Source organism: Eschrichtius robustus, chromosome 20 (genome assembly GCF_028021215.1).
Source record: "Eschrichtius robustus isolate mEscRob2 chromosome 20, mEscRob2.pri, whole genome shotgun sequence".
Classification (NCBI taxonomy): Eukaryota; Metazoa; Chordata; class Mammalia; order Artiodactyla; family Eschrichtiidae; genus Eschrichtius; species Eschrichtius robustus.
Window position 1 is genome coordinate 46532065 of NC_090843.1, and position 25435 is coordinate 46557499.

Below are 25435 nucleotides of genomic sequence, written 5' to 3' on the forward strand. Positions count from 1 at the left end.
GTGGCATTTAGAAAACACACCACAAAATGTTAGCTGTTACTGTTATTATTAGTTGGCCTTAAGTAAGCAAGTCTTTCACCCATCACTGGGGTACGTTTTCCAAGAAAGGAGGAATGGTTCAGTCTGCTTAGCCAAGATGCTTTCTTCCAGGACGAGAGCAGGGATGGGCATTGTCAAGGTTTGCTTCTAGGAAAGCCATTTTTCCTGTTTATGTTGCTGACCAGGCTGCTGTAATACAAAGGCCATAATACAAAGACTGGGTTTCTACTTACTCAGCCACAGTTGCAATCTCACTTTGCCTCCCTGAGATTCCTCCTTAAAGGAAGATGATGGGTGGCTCCCAAACTCCTCACTCCTGCCATCGGCGCCAGTCTCTACGTTGGGTTCCACTGGTGACAACATTAATTATAATAATGATATGAATGGTAATATTTGCTGAGCACTTACTACACCCCAGGCGATTCTTCGAGGGGCTTTATGTACGTATTTGACAACAATCTCTGAGGCCACTTCCGTTATTATCCCCATTTTACGATGAGGAAACTAAGGCCCAGAGAGGTTAAGTAACTTTGCCCAAGGTCCCACGTTTGGTTATTTATCCCCACTGGTGTGGATTTATTATACAATGATACCCTTATACATAAGTCATTTTGCGTACGTGGAAAGAAATCTTTAGGGTGAATTCCTCGAGATGGAAGTGCTGGGTCAAATTTTGCCAAATTGCCTTCCATATACATTTTGTCAATTCACACCAGCAAAGTGAGACTTCCTGTTTCTCCAAAAGTCTGTTATCAAACTTTAAAATTAAAAAAAATTCCAGCTTTATTGAAGTATAATTGACAGTTTTAAAAAAATGACAGATGAAAAGCCATAGATATCCTGCTCCAGGTTTTGTGTGTTTTCTTGTTAATGAAGTTGAGGATCTTATCATATGTCTGAGAGCTATTTTTGTCCTTTTCTGTGAATTGTCTCATCATGTTCTTTACCCATTTTTTAAACTAGATCTTTGGTATTTTCTCATTCATTTCCAGTTCTTTAAGAAATTAATCCTTTTTCTGAAATATGTTTTAAAGTATATTTTCCTTGACCTTATCATTTGTCTTTTAATTTTGTTTATAATTTTTTTCATGTAAAATAAGCAATTTTATGTAGTTGAATTTATTCATCTTTTCTTTTATGGTTTCTGGGTTTTGTGTCCTACTTATGAAAGTGTTTTGCCCACTTTAAGATTCTTTTTTTTTTTTTTTTTAGTACATTTATGGTTTCATTGTTTATATTTAAATCTGAGATCTGAGATCCATCTGGAATTTATTTTGGTGTGTGGAGTGAGGTAAAGATCTAACTTAAAAAATTTCCCAGATGGCTAGTTCCTCAAATACAAAAAAACAGAGGTCCTTCATATTTGAAATCAAACCCAAACAAATCAGAGGCTGTGATTTGTTTGAATTTGTTTGAGTTGGACCCAACCCAATCAGAGGTTGTGATTTGTTTGGATTCTCACAGCTCATAGGATCCACAATAATCCTGGGTCATTCTGACAGTTGAGAGGCTGCGGTAATGTAACATGTCCCCCAAATGACCTCCAGGACCTAGTGAAGGCACAGGCACTTGCTACAGGAATTTTCCTGGGGGCAGGCAAGTGATGACTCTGATTAAACATCCCTAGGAAAAAAAAAAAAACAAAAAAAAACATCCCTAGAATGTAACATAGTTAACACTTAACTGAGTGCTGAGGGCCAGGCCCTCTTCTGGGTGTGTTACAGGAATTTACTCATTTAATCCTTACACCACCACTAGGAACTAGTATTGTTCTTCCCATGTTACAGACAGGTTTGGAGAGAAGTGACTTGCCTGGAGTCCCCCTGCAGAGGGGCACCCCTAAGGCTCCACTGCCTCTCTTCGGGTGTGAGCAATGGTAGCACCCAAGAGACTGAGCCCAGAGCTCCCCAATCCAGTGCAGTGGGTGAGCCATGGAGGCCCTGGTCTTCCCGCAGGTGCACATCGTAATCTCCTGGGAGCAGGGAGGAGTTAACACATGAAAAAGCAAATGCAGGGTTATGATCTTTGAAAATTAATCTTTTCTTTGGAAAACAGAATTTTGTTTTGGAAAACAAACCAAAAAACCCTCTGTGTTTTTCATAATAGAGATCACAGAAAGGGTATGAGATTTTGATGTTGCTTAAACAAGGACATAATTTTAAAAAGTATTTTAAGAAACATTGGTTCAGACTAATTTGCAGAAGAGAAAAACTAAGTTGAAAGAGGTGTCCAAGGTCACGGGATGGTGGTTGGGAAGAATGCCAGCTTTGGAGTCAGGGAGGTGAGAGGTCCAACATCATATCCTACTAACTGCATGGCTTTGGGCCAGCCCACAAAGTCCTTGCCTGTAAAAGGGGAAGGAAGGAGACCACTCAACTCTCGGGGGCGGGGGGGAGGTAAATGAGATTTTGTAAGGGAAGTGGGTGGTCCAGCTCTCAGTGCATGGTGGACTCTGTTATTGCTGTCATTGTTTATTGGAGGCAGAGCTTTAACAAGCAGGCCCATCTCAGGGATCATTGTTGGGTGTTCTGTCTGGCCTTGGCGGGACAGGTGTGGCTGAGTGAACCTCGAGGGACCTGTCGCCTGCTTCCCTCCTCTGCCTTCTGCCCTTGCTCTGACCCTTCCCCCCTGCAGCATCCTTGTCCCTAGAGTGAAGATGCAGGGTGCCCCTCCTCTGCAGGGGTGGAGGGAGAGGGGGCGCCGTGCCTATGAGGAATTGGTCAGTGGGGGCAGGGAACCTGCCTTGGAGCTGCAGCTCCTGTTTGGAAATACAAACTGCAGCAGATTTGTCATCTCTGGAGAGAAATTGCGTTTGGTAATTTCAGTGTTTTTCGCGCTTTGATGCTCCGTCTATTTAAGGGGAGGGCAGAAGGTGCGGAGGGAATCTAACTGGGCCTCAGTGAGTGGGAAATGGAGGCTGAGAGGTGAGCAGGAAAAACAACCGAGGGGCTGTGGTGGCCATGATGTTTTGAAAAAGGCTCTTCCCCGATCCTGGCGAAGTGGGTCTGGACTCTGGGGCTGAGATCTATTGTGTGGGCCGGCCATCCTCTAGTCTGGTAGTGGCTGGGTGGCAGCCTGGGCACACCTCCACTGCGTTTACAGAAGCATCACCAGACCTCAGCCAGGGGCCAACTGGCATAAATCCAGGCCTGTCGCCGTCCCTCGTTGGTGGTCTTGTCCACAGGTGGGGGCTTGGGCAGATGATATAGTAAAATAATGCATCAGGCTGGAAAGGCCTCAAGTCTAGTGGTTAATGTTCTCTCAATTGGTAGATAAGAATGGTTAACAAACACTTTGATAATAGCACTTTGTGCCTGGTCCTACTCTAAGGCCTTAGATATGTTAACTCATTAATCCTCACAGCAACTCTATGAGGAGAGTACTATTATTTCCCTCATTGTGTAGATGGGAAACCTGAGACCCAGAGAGGTTAAATGGCCCAGGGTCACGCAGGAAGTTGGTGGCACGAACTCAGGTCTCTTGACTCTAGTCCTGGACTTGTTGTTGACTGTCACCTGTGAGGTCAGTCCAGCATGGACCCTCCAAGACCAGGTGTGGGGGAAAGTGGTGGGAAAGTAACCAGGGTATTCTAAATCAAGGAGGATTGTTGGGGGTCCACCTGGTTAACGTTGGGGGTCCACCTGGTTAACCATGGGGGCTTCCTGGAGCAGGAGAGATTTGTGGAGCAGTCAGAATGATCTGAGAGGTTTACCCAGGTTGGTGTGGTGGGCACCCCAGGCATGTGACCCTGTGTTGGCAACGGATGGGCAGCTGGAATGCAATGATTAAGCAAAGGGGACTTCAGGCAGCTTAGCAATCCGGGAGGCTTGTCTGAGCAAGAAGGGGAAGAGACACTGGTGAGCAGAGCATTAGCACCTGTGTTTGTTCATCCATCCATCCATCTATCCATCCATCTATCCATCCATCCATCAAACATTTCTGAAGCCTCTTCTTCATAGCAGGCCCTGTGCTGGGGATGTAACAATGAACAAGACCTAGTCCTGGCCCTGGAGTTGATTGCAGTCTTTGCAAGACAGGCTTGTAATAAAGTCAATTATAGTGTTACGTGATAAGGCTGTTGATAGTTGGAGGTATCAGGGGCCCTGGGAGCTCAGAGGAGGGGCATCCAGCCCAGGCTGGGGGTGGAGGGATGGTTAGGGAAAGCTTCCCAGAAGAGTTGACTTCTGAGCTGAGGTCTGATAAAAAGTAGCAGTTCCTCGGGTTGGCACAGTAGAATCCCCTGGCAAGCTTTTAAAAAATGCTGATGCCCAGACCCTATCCAGACCTATTGAATCAGAATCTCCCCTGGTGATTCTAATGTGCAGCCAACAGTGAGAGCCGCTGAATTACAGGAAGAAAGGAGGAGCTGATGGGGAAGGGGATAACAGGGTGAGATAGGGATGGCATGAAGGTGGGAGAGAGGGTGGCGTGTTCAGGGGGCTGCAAAGCAGTGGACGAAGGATGAATGCAGGGAGAGCTGTAAGGGCTGCAGATGGGGGAGAGTGGGCACACACCCCACACCCCAGGTCCTGTGCAGGAGTCTCCCTGCTGCCAGCCCACCCCATGCCCAGTACCCATCCTGAGGGTGCTGGCTGCCTTGGTGAGGGGCAGACATTCAGCTAATACTTCTGTTTTTATCACCACCTCTCCATGAAGCCACCAGCCATCCTGCCAGCTGTGTGCAGAGCCTACCTCTCAGAATGGTGCTGGATCAGTAATAAAGAGCCCTGGGCTCTTAGAGGCAGCTCAGGACTGCTGGGAGGGCTTGGAGGTCTCAGGGGGTGGATGGCCATTGCCTGTTAGGGACCCTGGGACTTGGGGAAACCCTTGGAGGGGGCCGATGACCCACCATGACAGCCCAGAGCCCAGGGCTACTGGGAAGTGGAGGCCATGGCCCCTGGAGAGTGGGGAGGGAAAGGGCTCACTGACTGACTTATGTCCTGGTTCAGGCAGGTGTTTTCATGTGGCAGTGGCCCTGTGCATGCTGGGCACTCTGTGAAGGTCTGTCTTTGGTCAGGTTCTATCTCACAGACTCCTGGCACTAGCCCTGAAATTCCAGTGCCTTGAGGTCAGACAGATGGGAGTTCTGACCTCAGGGCTGCCGCACATCTGCTGCTCTCTGACCAAGGGCAAGGGACCTCTCTCCTTGAGGCCTCGGCTGCTTTATTGGTAAAGTGAGGTTCGAGGTCCTAATCTTGCACGGTTTTTGGATTGAGACTTGGCGCACACGTGTGTGTGTGTGTGTGTGTGTGTGTGTGTAAAATGCTCGGCACACAGTACAAGCTCAGTACAAGCTCAAATGCTTCCTCTCACTTATTTTCCCTGTTCCACTCTGGCTTTCCTCAAACATTGGTCCCGGATATTGAATAGCTTTGGGTTTTCACAGCTGTGCCTTCTGAAATGAGATATCAGGTGGCTCTGGATCCTGTCCTTTCTCCTTTCTCAGGGTAGGGCTGTGGGCCCCCTCCTGGGCCCTGATCCTGACCATCTCAGACTGGTTGCCCCTCCCCTCCACATGGAACACCCAGATATTTGTGCCCCACCCTTATCACCTTGCCATCGATGTCCCTTCCTACAGTTCTCCTGGCCCTGGGAGGTGGGCCTGGAGGACATGTGAGGTGTGGATTTACAGGTGAGGGCAGCTCATACCTGGAGGAAGGGTGAGGGGAAGTTGTGGAGGGCATTGCTGAGCAGAAGACTGTCAGCAATTTCGGAAGGATTCTGAAGAGATGCTTGTTGCTAGGTGACCAGCAGGGGCTGGGGGAGAGGCAAGGAGGACTGCCTCTCCCCTGTCCCTTTTACTGTTAGCTTCTGGGTGAATCCCTGCCCCCTCTCAGGTCCTGTCCTCCTGCCTCCTCTTCTCCTTCTCCCCTGTCTCTCCTTCTCTAGTGCCATTAAAAGCAAACGTGTGCAGGGATGGGACAAAGTCCCTGTTAGTTGGCTTGAGGTTTTTCTTTTCTTCCCTTTTATCCAGTATTAATATTTGCAGTATATGCTGTGTGTATATATGTTTGAGTGGGCATATTTGTGCATGTGGGGTGTATATGCACATGTGTGTGTGTGACAATAAGAAGGCAGTTTACAGAGGGGTGGCCGTGGCAACTGCTTCCCCATATTGTATTCTCATCGTGTACCAGACACCTGCTACATCCCTGTACCGAACTCATCTCCCTGCATCCTCATAGCCATCCTGGGAAGTAAGCAATTATGACCTCATTTTATAGATTAAAAAACAGAGGCTCAGAGATCTTAAGTGGGTTTGTTCCCACCAGAAAATAGAAGAGCCAGGATTTGAACTCAGATCTCCCTGTGCACTCCAGCACTGAGTGACATTCCATAGAGACAGGGCTCCCCAGCTCAGTGAAGCCATTCCTAGTCTCAGGAGAAAGGCCGGTGCAGGGGCAGTGCCCTGGCCCAGGACTCAGCAGGCCTGAGGTCTCCTCTCAAGTTTGTCACTGATGACTCATTGTCCTAACCTGTGAGTGGCCCTGTTGAGTTGGTGCCCATGGCTCTCTCCTTGGAAGTGGTCAGGTCCCCAGCCATGACCTGACTCCTGTAGGTCTGGGGGCTCAGAAGGATCCCCTTAGCCCAAGAGCAGGCCAGCTCTGTGGGATTCCTAGGATAGACCCCTGAACAGAGCCAGACAGAAGCTCGCCCCTCCTGTCCTCCTGGTGGTTCCTGGGCTGAAACAGACAGATGTAGAGTACAGTTGATGCAAGGGGTCTCAGAGCTGGAGCTTGGGATGAGCCCAGCACTGTGCAAGGGGTCTGAGATGCAGCCAGGGAGCTGACTTGTCCACATGACACTGGGGGATCCAGTGGTAACCATCACCAGTCCACAGGCATATCTTCCTTCTTCCCTGATGAGGGGTCAGGGGCTCTGACCCTGGAATCCAGGGCCCTGAAACATGATGAATGTGACTGTTTGGATGAGGGAAACTCAAAATTGGAGGGACCATCAGGAGACCCCTCAGCTGGCTTCAGAATTCCCTCTGAAGTGTCAGGCAGGGTTCCCTGCTCTGGTGAAAGATTGGTTGATGGCATCTGGTAACCAATAATCCTGACTCAGCACAGACCTACTATGTGCCAGGGGCTCTTACACATGCTGCCTTATTTAAGTGTAATTGCAGCCTTGTGGTGGGTATTGTTAATCCCTGCTCTTACAGATGAGGAGTGTGAGGCACAGAGAGGGTAAGTAATCTACCCAAGAATCACTGGATTGGTTGGCTGAGATGGTTTGGAACCCAGTTGGGCCACCCCTAGAAGAACTTGCTCTTGAATGTGTGTGGAGCACCGAGCATGTCCCTGGCTTTGCATTGAAACCTTCCGAAGCGATACCACATTGAAATGCTTTCAAACACCAAATAAGGCAAGAATTATTCCTCCTCCTTAACAGATGAAGAAACTGTGACTCAGAGGAAGTGGCAGATCTGGGATTGGGACCAGACCATGCCAGGAAGAAACAGCTGCGTTAAGGCCCTGTCCTGGCCAGCGGGGTGGGCACAGGCTAGCCACTGCTCACACCAGCTATTATGGGCTGCTTAGCAGTGGTTCCTGTTGGCGTGGGCAGGTGCTCCCTGCCAATTAGGCAAAAGAGCAGTGAGGATAATTTCTTTATGCAAATGGAGCTTTGAGCTGAAGGCAGTGGAAACGTTTGTCTTAAGGAGATGCTCTGCTTTCTGCTTTGCTGCCCTTGGTCTGAAGATTTCCCCTGGGTCCCCTGATCTTCCGTTTCCCCCCCACACCACTGGCTGTCTTCCAAAACTTGCTATGCCCCCTTCTCCACTCCAGGCAGCCGTGAGGGTGTGACGCTATGCCCACTCACTCATCTCCCCTACCCTGACCAACCAGGACCAGAGCATTTGGACCTGGGCTTCAGTTGCAGCAGGAGGGATTCTGGTTAGATCCCAGGAAGCACTTCCAGACAATTAGGCATTGTGGGATGGTACATGTAGGATGGGAGCTTTTAAGACCTAGAGTCAGCAGTAGGGACAGTGAAAGGGATGGGGGTAAGGGGTGGCCCATGACCTCTGACCCTGTGCTGGGTCAGGCTCTGACTCAGGGGTTATATGCTGGACTTGGAACCCCTCTGCCCACATCCCCGCTCTGAACCTGCTCCTAATGTCCTTTAAATGGATTTCTCCCAGCTTCAGGGTTTGGGGGTGAGTTTCAAGATCCCAGAGACAATCCCACGGAGAGATTCTGACACCTCCCCGCCCTACCCCGTTGCTTACAAAGAGATTTCAGGTTTTCTGAGCAAAGCAACCTCCTCCCCTGACTGCCTGTGGGGGGCAGCCTTACCCCACGCACCCTCTGCAGAGCCCTGTGGAGCCTAGCTGCTCTAAGGGTGAAGTGAGGGCTCCTGGAGGAAGAGGCAGAAGGGCTGGGCTCCTTCTTCCTGTTCCTGTGGAGGGGAGAGGAGGGAAAATCATGGCCTGAGAGTAGCCAGGGTACAGCAGGATATGTGGGTGGGGCATCTGGGGATACTGGGGGCCAGGCTGGTTCAGGGGGCAGGTCCTCACCTACATTCCAAAGCTCTCCAGGGCCAGGCTGTGGCCATGCTAGACCCCGCTCTGCAGGACCCTGATGGGTGCCCTGGATAGGCAGTTTGGATATGGCGATGGGGAGAGGAGGTGGGAGTCGGGCAAGCTGGCTGTGGGCAGGGAGAGATGGGGGCTCTGTGGCAGGGTTTGTAAGGCAGGGCGTGGCCTGTGTCCAGCCTCCGGTCACCTCACTGCACATCCCCCAGGGTGTTCAGTCCCCGGCACCCAGAAATGCAGGGGGTGGCAGAGACTTTGGACTCAGGAAGACAAGGCTGGTATGGGCTGGAAGTAACAGGGAAGGGAAATGAGAAGACACTGTTCAAGACACTGTTCAAGTCCCTACCAACCAAGAGACCTTGGGCTTTCTGGCCCTCAGTCTCCTGGTGTGCTGATGGGGCCGAGGATGCCGGCCCCCACCCCATCCCTTGCTGCGCGGGCTGCTGAATTAAGTGAGAGGTGAGGAAAGTGCTTGACACATAGCAAGTGCTCACCCAGGGCCAGCTCCTTCTGGCCAACTTGTTCAGAGAGGCCGACTCCCTGACTTCCTTTCTACCCCTCAAACCACAGCTCTAGAGAGGCAGCGTGGTCTCATGGTTAGAGCAGAGTCTAGTGCCAGACTGTCCTGCTTCACAAGCCCGCACAGCCACACACTAGCTAGGGGTCCTCGGGTAACTTATTTAACTTCCCTGGGTCTCACTTTTCTCATCTGTAAAATGGGATAATCGTTCCTGCTTCAGAGGGTTGCTCTGGGGATAAAATGAGTTAATATGCCTAAGGCACTTAGAATAGCGCCTGCCCCACGTCAGCCCTCTGTAAGGGTGTGTGCCGTTTTCACTATTAGCTGTTACAGTCCCATACATCTGCATGACCCTCAGGTTCTTGCAAAGCTTTCCCCAATATGTGCTGCTTGAATTCCCCACAGCAGCCTCTGAGACAGGCCTGCCGGGAGTCCCACCCGTTTTATAGGTGAGCACACAGAGGCTCAGAAGATGAAGTGACTTTCTCATGATCCCACACCATCCCCTCCCTTTAGAAGTGACTCTTAAGCTCTTTTTAGTGTGTGTGTGGCCCTGAGTACCCTCCAGCTCACCTCCAGCCTGGGACCCCTGGCCACGCAGGCCTCAAGTCCTGGGCCAGTGAGGATGGCTCCTCTTCCTCTGGGTTGCCCAGGGCCATCAATGCCTGCGGGTTTGGTGCAACAGGCAGGCAGGTTCAAGGCTCCTGGTTCAGGATTGGGACGGGGGTTTGGGTGGCTGGAGCCGAGGGGAGGCAGGACGAGGTGCGCCTGTGGGTCCCGGTTAAGGATTTCAGCTGCCTCTGAGGCCTGGGCTTCCCTTGAATTATCATTTGCAGGTGGCTGGGTGCCCGGGGTAAGATTTTCATCTGACAGGTGAGGCTTATCTCCCAGAGCTGGAGAATTGACTCTACAATTGACCAGGATGTTTTACCTTTGATGGTGTCCCCTGGCAGTCTGAGTCCCGGCTCAGGGGGCAGGGGTGGCACTGTCGCTCCCAGCCAAGCTTCTGGTCCTTTTAGTCATGGACTCACACGGAGCCTCAAACCCAAACAAGAAGGGGAACACTGCGCAGTGGGGGTGGGGAGCAGGCGACTCCAGAGTCAGACCTGATTTGAGTATCGGCTCTGCCACTGAGCAGCTGTGTCTCCCTGGCCAGGTTAATTAACCCCTCTGATCTTCCATTTCCCCATCTGAAAATGGGCCTAACGGTATCCATGTGACATAGTTGTTGTGAGGAGTAAATAGGATAATGGGTGTAAAGTGCTTAGCGCAGCACCCAGCACCCTTGTAAGTGCCCAGTTAAATGCTGTCTTTACTCATAGTGTATGAATGTGATGCTCTGAGTGCCCACGCAGTGCCTGGCTCCAGGAGGATTCTGCTGTTGTCCCCGTTGCTGTGCTAGATCTACAAAGGCTTGAGGACCACACTTCCTGAGGGCTCCCACCCCAGGGAAGGGGCAAACCGCTCTGCCACCCAACCTTTACTGAGCTCCTACTAGGTGCTGGCACTGTGCGTGCCAGTAAGACCCTGCCCTGCTGCCCAGGAGCTCAGGTTCCTGGGTCCATGGTTACATCACAGGGTGATGGGGATGGTAAAAGGGGGTGCGTTGCAGAGGGCACTGAGTGGGGGAAAATGAACCTCGGGGTGATTGTGGGTGGCTTCACAGATGCGTGAAACCATCCACATTTGTACTGTGCATTAAAGCACAAGAAAGATTTGGGGGCAGGGTGGGTGGTAGTTCTCCCGAAGACAAAATAGCATTCACAAAGGCCTGGAGGTAGAGAGTTTAGGCAGCTCCTCCACTTTTCCACGAACACTCAGAACAGCTCCAACTCCAGCGGAGGGACACATTTCAGGCTGGGGGACGCAGAGCTGGGCAAGCTGTTCAGAGAAGGCTCCTTCTCTCGAAAGAGGCAGTGGGAGGCCAGGTTTGACAAGACTGGCCACAGGATCAGGGAGCTCGGGAGGTGGCCCTTCTGCCTGGCAGAAGGAGGCTTATTTAAACAAAACAAAAATAAGAAGGTGAGGGTAGAGGAGGAAAGCAAGACCAGTCTGTGCTCTCGCTCTCCTGTGCTGGGTCAGAGGGTGAGGGTTAAGGGGGTGTACCCGGCCCCTCACTTCTGGTGGGGGCAGCAGCCCTGGGATGAGGGTGCACGACGCTGAAGAGATACACTCAGCCCACGTGGCAGAGGGGCCCAGGAGCCCAGTGTTGAGGGGAGTAAAGGACCTGCTCGTCGAGCTTGGAGGGCTTCTTAATCAGTTTTACAAGAGGCCTCCATCTCCACATGTCTCTCCTCACCAAGATTCCCTGGGGAAGGAAGAAGGGAGGGGTGCCGCCGTCCAGAGAATTTCCCCAGATCCTCATGCCTGCAGCGTTTGCCTGGGCCCTGCTTGCCTCTTGTCTTCCCAGGACCAGAACTGTGGAAGGGGTGGGGTGCCTGCCTGCCAACTGCGGATGCTGGATGTCTGTGTAGTGGGGATGCTGGGTGGCAAGAAGCATGAGGAAGGGCTGCCATACACTTCCTAGTTTTGCCACTTACCAGCTGGGTGGTAAAGCGTGTCGTTTAAGCCTCCAAGCCTCAGTATTGGTATCTACAAAATGGGGCAGTAATGCTCACCATCCGTAGTCATTCTGACGATGAAATAAGATCTAGAGGAGAAATCTAGCACAGGCCTGGCAGATCCAGTCTTCAGCTTTGACACACACTGGCCTAGATGATGTCTCAGAGAAGTGTCAGGTGAGGGGTCGGCCTTGGTGAGGTCTGTTAGCAGGTGGGTGGGTTACTAGATGAGGCCATCCATCAGCCTTTGAGGATGATCTCATCATGCCTTTGCTTATAAATCCATAAAATGGGGTTAATAATAGTACTTACCTCACAAGGTTGTGTGAAGGTTAAATGAATTATAAGTAACTGTGTTTGACTCTGTTAATAAATAGTGCTTAATAAATATTAGTCATTATTACTGCTTTTGTTATTCAGTTAGTTAGCTATTGAGGCAAAGTCTCAAGCCCAAGGATTTGGTTGCAGATATCAAAACAGGGGTCTAGAATGGGACTTGGCCTCAAGAAGGAGGCAGAAGGCCACAGAAACCAGGGTCTAGGTGAAAGTTGGAACCTCTAGGTCATGCCAAGGCCTGGGTAGGTTGTCAAGTCTGGGGTGTGTGTGTAGGGGACTGCTCTGTGGCTCACTGTAACCCGCTCCTACCCCTTCAGAACTCTCCCAACACATTTCCTGCTCGCCTTGGGTTCCAGCCAGAAGGGCCAGGTTCAGGTGGCCGTGCCGGGGACACCTGCATCCCAGGCACCTCCCCACCGGGCTCCCACACGGTCAGGCTCAGAAAGTAGCAGGCCCAGCCCTGCGGGGAGAGGTGATGTCAGAGAAGTGGACCTTTCGTTCACCTACGGCTTCAGTGGCTCGAAGATCCTCCCCTTCTCACGAGGGGCTGTGCTGGGAGAGGCCTTGGGGGCTTCCAGCCAGGACTGGGGAGGGAGACAGTAGCCTCCAGGCTGGCCGAGGCCCTCATCTAGCTGGCATGTGTGATAATGACCCTTCCTACCGCAAGCATCTGTTTGCATCCATTGATGCATGGAAGAATAAGACTCTGTTGGGGGGGGGGACCCAGACCTTTAACTCTGTCCACAATTGGGGTTATATATTCAGAGTTGTGTCTGTTGGACCAGTGGAAGGGCCAGTAGAAGCCAGGATGCTGGGGGACAGAAGGGTCCCTGAGAGAGAATTCATCACAAAGGGCTGAAGAAGTCTGGTCTTGAGGTCTGGCTGCTGTAGCATGCCTGAGGGCTGGAGGGGTAGGGGTTCTGAGAACAGGTGTGTGGCTGGTCACCAAACCCCTTGGGGGAATTCCCTGGTGGTCCAGTGGTTAAGACTCCTTGCTTTCACTGCCAAGGGCCCGGGTTCCATCCCTGGTTGGGGAATTAAGATCCCACAAGCCACGGAGTGTGGCCAAAGGAAAAAAAAGTACATGTTTAAAAAAAGAAAAAACTCTTGGAACCCAGTGACATTGGTAGCCTGAGTGTCCCCAGAGGGAAAAAACTGTGTGTATGTTGACCGAAAGGGTCATTTCGTTTAGTCCCTAACCCTTTGGGAACCAAGCAACACTGCTGTGGAACCCCTCCTGCCTGCATCTGAACCTAACGCTGATTGAGGGAAAGTTCTTCCCACCCTGCAGGAGAATGCTGAGTACTTAGCACAGTGCCTGCTTCAAAGTAGGTGCTCCAAAATACTTGGTTAAAGTATAAGATTAAAAAAGAAAACAACCCCACCTCATTTAGTGGAGGGTTTTGTCATAGCAAATTTGCGGAGCAATCAAGAGAGTGAAAACGCAGATCTATTCATGGGTGAGCTACTTCCTGGGGCTCCCAGATGCCGGGAGAGAGTTTGCAAAGGATTGAATCCCCGAGTTGGCAGATATTCCAATCTGATATTGCTAGGAGCTTGGAGCTAGCGATCTTTGGGTGTTGTTAGTGCCATTCACACCCACAGGCTGGTGAAGAAAGGGCTCTCTCAGTGTTTTCTGATGAAGGAAGAGTGGTTTGCCAACTGGAGAGATAGATGGAATCTAAGCAGGGGAAATGGAAGTCATTTGGCCGTGCTCCTAAAGCATCACTCCTTCACTGCTCACGGGGTTATTCACTTTTCCTTTCTCTTTCCTGCTGAGCTTACTGATGCACTGGCCCAAACCTGTTCATGTGGCTCTTGCTGTCTGGTCGCCCAGTGAGGAAGGATCAGCGGGCCTGCCAGCATCCAGACTATGGGAATTGTCTCTGAGGAGACTTGACAGTCCAGATAGGCCACAAGGGGTTATTTCCTCTCCTCCTTTCCCATCTTCTGGTTCCCAATGCCCTCATGGTCTTCTCTCTCGCCTTCTCCTCAGCAATATAAGATCAAAGACTGTAAATTATTCATTCACAGTTGAATGGAGCACTTTTCAAAGTCAGGGCTGCTGGGCATCTTGGTCTCAGAGTTGCCAAGGGTGAAGGCCCACATGTTTGGGTCCAGCAGCTCTGTCAAGTCCCAGCCTTGACATCTGGAGCCAGCCCTGCCTGATCCCTGGCCTTCCCACCTGTCTGATTTCCTCCCTGACTTTTCCCTGTCCAGAGTTCCCTGCCCCACCTTACCCCAGAGGAAACCCAGTATCAGTGTTACTACCTCCTGCCCGTGTGGGTGTGTCTGTGGCCTCCAGGGCTCCTGTTACCCGGGACTCCCAGGCTGTCCCTTCGGGTGGGAGCAGGGAGCCTGCATGTTTGAGAGGTGTGCCTAAGATGAGGCAAGCACCAGACCAGTAGTCGTGCTAACAACCACTACAGCAAACATTTGATGCGTGTGCCACGCGTGTCAGGCACTCCTTTTAGCACTTTTTAATGTAACATCCCTATCTCGCCCATAACAACCCTAGGCGATAGATACTGTTTCTAGCCTGATGTAACAGACGAGGAGACTGAAGCTCACAGAGGTCAAATGACTTGCCCAAGGCCACACAACCTACAAGTAGCCAAGCTGAGATATGCATCCAAGCATCTGATACCAAAGTCCAGCGATGTACCACTCTGTTAAAGCATATGCTAGTTCATTTATCCTTACACTGACCTCACGTACAGATGGGGAAACTAAGGTCTTGAGAAGACAAGTGACTCATTCTAGGTCATGTAGCTAGTGAGTGGCTGAGCCAAGATTTGTTTGTTTTTTTGTTTTTTTGGAATCTCAGTCTTTATTGGCTGCAAGGCTTCACACGCTCAGGCCAATGCCAGGGCTCAGATCTTGCTGAAAGCAGCAGTGTCAGCGCTCTGCACATGCTCCTCGAACTTGGTGATCTCCTCTGCCAGCAGGTCCGTGCCCACCTTGTTGTCCTCCACCACACACTGGATCTGCAGCTTGTGGGTGCCGTAGCCCACGGGCACCAGCTTGGAGCACCCCGCCCAAGTCAGCCCGTCCAGCTGGATGGAGCGCACGCAGGCCTCCAGCTGGGCCATGTCCATCTCGTCATCCCAAGGCTTGACGTCCAGGAGAATGGAGGACTTGGCCACCAGGGCAGGCTTCTTGACCTTCTTCTCAGCGTACTGCCGCAGCCTCTTCTCCCGCAGCCGGGCAGCCTCCTTGTCCTCCTCCTCGTCGCTGCCGAACAGGTCAATGTCATCGTCCTCGTCGTCCTCTGTGACGGTGGCCACCTTCCTTGGGGGGTCTCCACTTGGCGCACGGGAGACACGTGCTGGGTCTGCGGAGCTGTGGCCGGGTGGGCGGGCGAGCTTTTCTCTAGCGCACTCAGCCAGGCCTCCAGCTTGGAGACAGCCTGCTGCAGATCCTGCACCACCCCTCGCAGGCTCTGGTTCTCCACTTCCAGGCTGGCAATCCGGATGACAAGCTCACTGAGGTCTCCACCGGGCCCACTGGAGGCCCCAGGGCCTGAGCTGCCGGCCAGGGACTTCTGGATGTTTTCTCTGGCTCTTGTGATGTCACGGAGGATCACGCTGGCGCCGTTCTCCTGGCGTGAGGAGCCAGCCACGGACCCGTTCATCTGCTCGTAGAATTTCCTTTCTGCATCATCATATTTGAACGTGTCAAACCAGATCTTCTCGTGCACTAGAAAGTTTGTGGCCATTTTCACACCAGCCAAGGACACGGCGACCAACGAGGAGGGCTCAGCGTGCGCGACGGCAGAGGAAAGAGCCTGAGCCAAGATTTGAATCCAAGGCATTCTAATTCAGAATCGATGTCCTCTGTACCACCTTCCCTGAGACTGATGGGTGAGCTGACATTCTAGACACCCTTATGAAGGGAGGGATGAAAGAGACCCACTTGCAGACCCAAGGAGACTCAACCTGTGTGCTGGGTGGGGTGGGGGCCGCAGGGAGCCCTGGATGATGATGGATCCAGGGTCTGGAATTTCTTGAGCATGAATGTCAGCATATGTGCCCGTGATACGGATTCAATCTAATGCCACCCTCATTCAGAGATTCAGAAGAACTGACAAAGGAGAGAAACCGAAGCACTTCCTCTCTGAGCTGGTGCTTACCAATGAGCTTTTATCTCCAAGTAGCAGAATAATCATAACCCACAGCTCCCGCGTGTGGCTGATTAGCTTTGCTGCAAGTTTCATTTGATTACAACATGAAGGTCTGTCCCTGACTTTGGTTGCAGCTTTATGGCTGCTTGCTCACAACTGAAAAATAGAGGTAGAGGGACCATTAGGGCCCAGGAGCATCAGATAATGAGGTTGGTGCTTTAAGAGCATTTTCATCAACAAAGACCATTTGTGTGGCCCCATCCAGTGTGCAGAGCCACTCTGTATGTCATCTTAACGAGTCATCACAGCAACCTGGGGCTTTCTTCCCATGGGACAGTGGCCAATAGTTTCGGCCATTCACAGAGGGTGGGGAGGAAGGGGAATAGGATGGAGACAGTGTTTGGTTTGTATTAAAACTGTGAATGTGCCGATTGGAGGGTGTGCATTTCATTTTTAAGACAAATTAAAAACCCAATCTTGTCTTGTGCCTGAACCTGAATAGTACTAATCTTATTTATGTTATTTTTGAGTGCTTGCTATGTGTTGGGCACCGTGCCATGTGTTTATTCTACAGAGCAACTTTATCCAGTGGGGAAAAATACTAACCTCATTTTACCAGTGAGGAAAGGGAGGCTGGGACAGGTGGAGTGAACTGCCCCGGAGGTACAGCTAGTAAGGGAAGGAGCTAGGATGTGAAGTCAAGGAATATGATTCCAGAGCCTATACCTTTCTTGCTGGGCTGTTCTGCAGCAGAGTGTCTCTCAGGGACCCTGACTTCCCACAGAGCCCGGTGGGCAATGGGAATGCAGGGTCCTCTGGCAGGAGAGTCCTCTGCCCCTCTAACCTGCACCTTCCTCATCTCTAAAGGATCGTTTCCTGATCCATCTCACAGGTGATTGTGGGGTAACTCCTTGCTAGCTATGAAGCACTGTTTACCTGTTCGTGGATAGGAGGCAGTGGTGAGCAGGGCAGAGGGAAATCCTTCCAAGAAGAGACAGATTTGGACAAGGGGGTGCAGGTGGCCTGAGACCTGTGGCCCAGGTTTGGGACCTTAGCACATGCTTTTCCCTCTGCTGGGAATGCCCTCCCCTCCCCCCTCTTCTCATGACTGGGTTTTTAAAACTTTCAGCTGTCAGCTTAAATGTAACCTTTTCAGAGAGATGTTCTCCCTTCCCACCCCTGGTAGACTGGCCTGAGTCCCCACCTCGGCCAGCCCTGGGGGCTTTCCCTGACTCCTCCACTTCATCCCAAACCTCCCTACAAGACCCAGCCCTGCCTGTGTATGAATTATTCAGGGAGAAGCTGAGGGCTCATTATGGGGACAGATATTCCAGCAAAAGCCGTCTGGCTGGAGAAGAGAGAGAGTGGGGTGGCATTTATTGTCAGGAAGCAATTTCTCATGGTAATTAAACGCTCACACGTGTGTGTGTGTGTGTGTGTGTGTGTGTGTGTGTGTGTGTGTGTGTGTGCGTGTGCTGGGGAGATGTATTTTATCACTGTCCCCCTCCCAGGGTCTAATCTGGCCTGTGTCATACCAAAGTCCTGGGTCTAAATAGCACCACCCTTCCCCTGACTTGGGGGAGGAGGGGTGGTGTCGGTTCATGTTTTTGATTAAAGAAAAAAAAAAAGAATCAGAGCCTCAGTGAGGTTTCATGAGAAACGGTGGGAGCAGCAGGGTCGAGGGGAGCTGATTATGTAGATGTGTTTAAGCTCTCAGCCGGGGATGGCTGGCTTCCATAATCCCACCGGGGGCTGAGACCCCGGCTGTGTTTGCTGGCTCAGATGCAGCTGGGGCCATTTCTCAAGTTCGTGGAGGAAGGGGATGAGCAGGTGCACGGGAGGAGGGGCTGCCTGTCAGGTGAGGGCCCTGCGGGGTGGGGGGAAGCGCTGTGGAGGAGCCCTTTCTCTTCTGCAGCACGTACCCAGCCTCTGTCCCCACACGTGTGTCTGCCTCTGGGCGACACTTTGTTGGACAAATGCTAACCCGGCCTCTGCTACAGACGTGCTACGTAGCCCTGAGCTGGTCCTCTGGTCTTTCTGCTCTTGGGTTTTCAGTCTGTAAAATTGGGTGAAGCTTTGGAGATAGATGGTGGTGATAGTTGTACAGTAATGCAAATGTACGTTATGTATATTTTATTTATTTTTTAAAATTAATTAATTAATTTATTTTTAGCTGTGTTGGGTCTTCGTTTCTGTACGAGGGCTTTCTCCAGTTGCGGCAAGCGGGGGCCGCTCTTCATCGCGGTGCGCGGGCCTCTCACTATCGCGGCCTCTCTTGTTGTGGAGCACAGGCTACAGACGTGCAGGCTCAGTAGTTGTGGCTCACGGGCCCAGTTGCTCCGCGGCATGTGGGATCTTCCCAGACCAGGGCTTGAACCCGTGTCCCCTGCATTGGCAGGCAGATTCTCAACCACTGCGCCACCAGGGAAGCCCCCCGTTATGTATATTTTAACACACACACACACACACACACACACAAATGCTAAAAGAAAAATGAGATGAATCTGTAGTTTCCTTCTGGTCTTAATGTTCTCTGGATTAATGATCCTGGATTCAAAGAAATGCCAAAGGGCTTATCATTATTCCAAGAACAGGCTGCGTGACCTCAGCTAAGTCCGTTTTCCTCTCCGATTCCACTTCCTTTGGTGGTGGCAGAATGGCTTCTCCAGACCTGGCCAGTTGCTTCCCCTCACTCTTTAAGTTTCCTGCCAGGTCTCTGAAGTTTGCCCCCTCTCCAGAGCCTGGACACCCCCCTGTCTTTGGTTACCCCACCATCACTCGTCTCAGCCTCTGGTGGCTTTTCGTAGAGGCTGAGGGGGACCTCTTCTTGGCTATTCAATGAGCCATTGAGAATTTCATGGATAACTCAGGAACACAAGTCAAACAGGAGGCTGGAAGCTCTGGATTTATGAAGAAAAATGAGTCAAACTTGGCAATTTATGAGCAGCTCAGAATAGCAGCATGGTGGGGGGAGGGGAAGGCTGGAGGACTTCTCTGAAGGGTTGGGGGCACAGTTGGGGGAGGCAGAGGTGCTAGTGGGGCTGGAGAGAGCATAGGGAGCCTGGGCCTTAGCATCCGGACAACTAGCTTTGTGGGAAGTTGTCTGTGCCCTGGACAAATGGACAAGTGTTGTCCAGTGAGGGGGCAGGGACTCCTCAGGCATCAGAGGGAGGGTCCAGCCCACAAATCCTAATTTGGTCTCCCTGTGGCCTGGCCTTGGCTGGATACCCAAGAGAAGGGAGGTGAAGGCAGAGAGGGGGCACATTCTCCAGCCTTGGGGGGTACACGGCCAGAATGGAGAGGCTTAGCTGGCCTTCCGGGGAGAGAGAGAGAGAGAGAGAGAGAGAGAGAGAGACCCTCACTTGTCCAAGAGGCTTCTTTTTGAGGTTTTTCCAGTCTTCCAGGTGGGGCCCACAGTCTGAAGGTGGTGAGATACTTCACATAAATCCAATCCTAGTAGCCCAGAGGGACATCCCAAAGGCCACCCCAAGGTCAAAGCCCCTGAAATTTTATGGGTCCCAGTAGAGGTGGCGTGGGGTGGGAATCTGACTGGCTTTGCTCCCATGCCTGACAAGTAGTGTCTTGTCCCTGTCACCTCCCCAGCATGGTTCCTCCTGGATAGTTCCAGCTTCTGTCCAGTTTCCTCCACTTGGGATGGACTCCAAGCATTGCATTCACAGGTACAAGGTGTAATAAAAATGGCTTATGTCTGAGGATCAGGGATGGAGAGAGCAGGGATGAGCCCCAAGTAGACACTGCTTGTCTGGGTGTCATGGAAAAAGTTCACATCACCCGTTAGGTCTCAATTGCCTCATCTGAAAAATGGGAATGACTTTCCCTTCCATCAACCCCTCTCATATACTTACTCATACAGCTCATAAACTGTGATATTACTGAAATAAAATTGTGAATGAATATGTGTTTGTAATCCTCTAAGGTGTTGTGTCGAGGTGGTAGATTCTTTTATTAATTTTCCATGGGAATCAACCTCAATCACCTCTCCTTCTTGGGCTTTAGATTCCCCATGTCTGAAATGAAGAGATTAGACCAAGTCAACTCTCAGTCTCTTCCAACTTGAACAACATCTAATCCTATAACTATCTTGGTATCTCAGTTCCTGATCAACACATTCCTAGTTGAGGGTGGGGGTTTAGGGTCCAGAGCTTGGAGGAGGCAGGGTTTTGTTCAAACAACCACTTAATAAAATGATTTCTAGGTAGGGGGCCTTACTGCTTTCTCTTAATCTCTTCCAGGGCCCTACTGAAGATACGGCTAGATGTGTGCATTCTTCTGACTTAGATGGGTGGGACTGTCCCTTAGAATGTATCAGAAAAATTTCCCCAGAACTCAGGTTGTACAATGTGGAACGTTCCCATTTTAAGAACCGAAGGACATGGAATGTCAAGGGGCTTAAAGGCTCCTGAGGTAAGGGTGAAGACACATTGTTGACTTGGGAATCATTATTTAGAGTCAACAAATAGTTATTGAGCTCATACTATGTACCAAATTCTGTTCCAGTTGCTTTCATATTCGTTTTTCTATTTGGTTCCATAATAATCATGGGAGGAAGGCAGTGTTATTGTCTTTTGGTAGATGAGGAAGCTAAAGCTCAGAGAAGTAGAGGAGCTGTCCAAGGTCACAGAGCTGGGAGTGGTGGAGCTGGGACACAAGTCCAGGTCTATCTGATCTCAGAGCCAGAGCTTCCCCTGAAAAGTGACTTCTTATTCCAGGGTCACTTTTATGTCCATTAAAGCCACAATGTCATCTCACCATTGGTCTGTACTGATTTCTCTTTGATTATGGTGATATTTTCCTGTTTCTTCATGTGTCTAGTACTTTTGGATTATATCCTAGACATTGTGAATGATATATTGGAGAGACTTTGAATTCTACTATATTCCTCTAAAGAGTGCTGATTTTTTGTTTTTAATTTGGCTGAACTCACACTTCAAACTTTTATCTCCTCTCTGGTGGGCAGCAGCTGAAATCTCAGTTCAGTTCTGGTAAACTTAGCTGGGCTTTTTGGAGTCTTCCCCGTGCATGTATGTTGAAGGATCAGCCAGAGATTTGGGTAGAGTTTATACATAGACGTTAGAGCTTAATCTCTGTGGCTCTCTCCTTTCTGGAATTTCTGCCATCACTTTCAGCTGCTGTGTTCATCCACACTTTCTATGATTCTTCAAGCCACTAAGGCTGCAGGTTTCCTAAAAATTTAACTATCCTGTAGGGCACTGACCGTGGTCTTCCCTCAGGAGGAATCCTTTAAAAACATGAAATACACCCGTTGTCATTCTTCCAAGTGTCAATTACTCTCTGATTTCTGCCTGTTTTTTTTTTACCAGTGTCTTTAGGTAGTTTTAAAATATTTTATCCAGAGTTTATAGGTTTTTTAAAAAAAATATTTATTTATTTGGATGTACTGGGTCTTAGTTGCAGCAGGTGGGCTCCTTAGTTGTGGCTCCAGGGCTCCTTAGTTGTGTCATGCAAACTCCCAGTTGCAGCACCAGGGAAGTCCTCAGAGTTTATAGTTGTTATGTGTGGGAGGACAGGTCTGATAGGAGCCACTTGACCATCATTGGAAGTTTTGTTCTCCTTTTGAGCACGTGGTTCCTCTTATGGTTCTTACTAGACAGGGTCTGTTCTTAAAGCTACACCAGGCCTAGCAGTCTCTAGGAATCTGGTATTTAACTCACAGTAGTAGGTATTTATGTGTTGTCACTGGCTTTTGGGAATGTGCAGCTGTGTTCATGACAGACTTCTGGGTGGCTTTGCATCACGTGCGTGTTCCCTTCAATATCACCTTTCTTGGGAAGGATCACTTCTAGACTGCAAAGGGCATCCAACCTCAGGTCTCCCTTCCAGGTGCCATCACGCAGGAAGGTGGAGGGGCAGGCTTTGTTCTTTTCAGAAGCACCCTTTTGGCAGTCTCCATTGGGAGGAGAAGAGGGGTCAGGAGGGAGAGGGAGACAGATTCTCCAACTCACCAATGTCATCCAAGTATGTATCTCTTTAAACTCTGCCTTAGGGAGTTTGTCAGATGGCCACCACCTGTCCAGGCTCCTCCAGACACCTTCTGGAGCTGCAGGTGTGTGCCAAGGGCTGGAGAAAATTGGCTCTTCCCCTAAGTTCCTTTTCTCTTTTGTTGGCGATATCAGAAAGGCCAGAGCATCATGGCAAAATCCATGTGTTTTTAAAAACGTTCCTTCTTTGTAGAGGGGTTGTTTTTCTCTCCCTTTTCATCTTAAAAAAATCTTGTGTGTTAGAGAGATGAAGCCGGAAAGAGAATGTCCCTCTGATGGCTGAGAATTATTGTTTTAAAGGCTTTATCTAAGCCGCTCTTAACAAAACTCAAACATCTGGCTTGTGGCGCCTGAGTGCCAACTTTCATCTTGAACGGAATGCATGAAGATGGCAGGCACCCAGGCTGGAGGGAAGGAGGGCAAAGCCCGCTGTGGCCTTCTTGGCTGTCGTGGTTGTCATGGCTGTCGTGGCCACTGTCTGTGCTGTGCCTTCTCCGTGGGGCAGGGACAGGGGCAGGGGCAGCAAACCACTTTCTCGAGTATGTCTTTATGCCAGAGACATTTTGCTAAGGGGAATGTATCCATGTCCAGCTTTCAGGGCTTAAAATCTTAAAAAGAATCAGGCCTTAAGCCTAAGAGAAGCAGGGCTGGCGGGAAAGGGAAGGCATGTTGTATTATATTTATCCAACACATGTTCTGTGCCAGGTATTTCATATCCATTGTCACGTTCAGTTCTTGTAACAACTCCATGAGGTAGGTGTTGATGGCCTTTCATTCCAGGTAGGAAAACGGAGGTTATAACTCGCTGAAGTTTACTCCATTGGCAAGTGGCAGAGTCAGGAGTCAGTCTCAAGGCTGGTGCCTCTAGAGTCTAGGTTTCTTCCATCATCTCCAAACCTCATCAGGTCCAGCTTTCACATTTTACAAGCAGGGAGACTGAGGCCAGAGAAAGAAAGGGCCTTGGCCAAGGCTCCTTAGGTAGGAGGCAGAGCTGGCTCTTGGCCTCCGTTCTTCAGCTGGGTCGAGGAGAATGAGTGTAGAATGGCGCAGCCTGAGGGCACCAGGGCTGTAGCCTGTCAGAAACTGCACGGCTCCCGGGACCTGGTGGCCCTTACCTGAAGCCAGTAGGGGTGGGATGATGAAGAGCGCTGGAGTGGTTCCTGCTCCTGCGGATGCACCGCTGAGCTGTCTGGGAGCATCTGTTCGCCTGCTCTCTGATCACTGTGTGGGCGGAACCTGCCCATTAGTATTTCACACCCAGGGTCTCAGCACAGCCAGGCAGTTAGAATGCCCAAGATTGGACTCTCTTGCAGCTGCCTCTAAATGTAGTCAGGAGAGCTTTCTCCTCTATTCTTGAGCCTCAGTGTTTCCAGCTGTAAGATGGAGGCAAGGGACCTGCCTTGGAGGATAGGAGCGATGGGGAAATTCCTAAATGATGTTTTGGAGGCCCTAGAAGTTAAATCAGATAAATATAGGGCATCCCTATCATGAGTTGGTCATTTGATCTTTTTCTCCCCACTCTCCTTGCTCTTCCCTTCCCTCCTTTCTTCCTTTTTCCTTTCATGACATTTGTTGAGCATCTGAATGGCCAGGAATAGTGGCAGAAGGAAGGACTGGGAGGTGGGACTGGGCAATGGAATTACGTAGGAAAGGGTGAGTATGTTGGGAGAACTTCTTGAGACTCAGGAACTGGGGGGGGGGGGCATAGGAAAGAAGGCAAAGAAACTGCAGCAAAGATAGAGGTGGCCGTCAGACCAGAGACAAGCCCCAGGAGAGGCCAGAGGAGGGGAATTTAGGGAGATGTCGGGTCTTCACGTATCAAGAACCAGGCTAAGCCTGAAGAGACCCCAGCCAGGGTGGGGAATTCTGTGTCCTTTTCTGTCGAAACCACACCTCGGAGTTCTTTTGTCCAGGATTACCCCAAGGAACTCAAGGAACCAGGCAGGGGCTGCTGTAGGTCCTGCTGGCTGGGATCCTCTCTGGAAGTTGCAGGGTCTGTGTCCCGAGTCTGGGGGAGGGGACCTGTTCTGTTGACATTTGGCAGGAGGTCTTTTTGTGGTCTAGATCCTAAGGCAGCATGTCCTAGTGAGGCTGCCCATGGGATCCTCCAGTGCTTGGTCCATTCTGCCCTTGACACTCTGTTCCCACCAGTGAATTGGATGGGGGAGCTGTTTCTCCCTGAGGATTGCAGTGTCTCAAAGACAAGGACTCTGTCATGTTCACCTGGGTATCCCCAGCCCCTAGCCTACCTGTGGGTGATCAAAGTCAAGGCTGAGGCAGTATGGAAGAGCAGAAAGAATAGGAATGTTGAGGTTGATCAAGTCTGAGTTAGCATTCAAGTTCTGCCACCTTTGAGCTGTGTGACCATCAAAGGTCAGATTCCCCTAGTAGCATATTCTGTGACCTAAATTTGTGTGTAGGAGGTGTATAGGGCTGTGTGCTCGGGAAGAATACCTATGCGGGAGTGAGAGAAGCAGGATGGGGCAGAGGAAGAAGTCGCGTCGTGGTGCAGTTGCAACAGAGACCTCAACTGATGCCTTGGGGAGTCCTGGGGCTGGAGTGGTCCTTGAGAGTTGTCCCACATTGAGACAAAGGAGCCAGACCTTTGTGCCCCCATTGTCCAGTCATTGGATATGGGCTCCCAGGGAAGGGGTGGCAGCTTTGACAAGGCAGCTTTCAGCTGAGGGCAAATGCCTGAAGCAGGACTCAGCTGTGAACCTCAGTAGTTAACAGTGCTGGCAGCTGGGGTAGTGAGGGCCTCAGCCCTGGAGGGATAGCATCCATCACAGGGAATTTGAGTAAGCTGTTTAGCTTAACTGAGCCTCAGTTTCCACAATTGTGAAACGGAGACAATTGATTTATTTGTTCAGCACCTCTTTCAGGTGCTGGGAAACATGGCAGCAAACAAGACAGACGAAGTCCCCACCCTCAGGGAGCTTACGTTCTAGCTGGAAAGAGAGATGACTAGAGTTAGAGGGTGCTAAGTTCCGGGGAGAAACTTAAGACAGAAAGGAGACAGACTGCTGAGTTGCGTAGTTCTCTATTTTATATATGGAAGGCAGAGCAGAAACCTGAAGGAAATGAGGGAGGGTGCCATGACACCATCTAGGTCAAGGTTTCTCAACGTCGGCACTACTGACATTTCGGATGGGATAATTCTTTGTTGTGGGGTTCTGTCCTGTGCATTGTTTGATGTTTAGTAGCATCCCTGGCCTCTACCCACTAGATGCCAGTAGTTCCCTCTCTCCTGTTGTAACAGCCAAAAATGTCTCCAGATATTGTCCCCTGGGAAGTGAA

General features: G+C 50.6%; 2 protein-coding genes across 3 annotated transcripts in view; one reads left to right on the forward strand and one right to left on the reverse strand.

Moving 5' to 3' along the window:
* The window catches only part of CCT6B (chaperonin containing TCP1 subunit 6B), a 96174-nt gene that overhangs the window by 61905 nt on the left and 8834 nt on the right, over positions 1–25435 (forward strand). The window lies entirely within an intron of this gene.
* LOC137754752 (elongation factor 1-delta-like) lies at positions 14804–15758 on the reverse strand. Its single transcript, XM_068530611.1, is given in 2 exon segments — positions 14804–15296; positions 15299–15758. Coding segments are annotated over 2 exon segments (843 nt in total). The 5' UTR covers positions 15714–15758; the 3' UTR covers positions 14804–14868.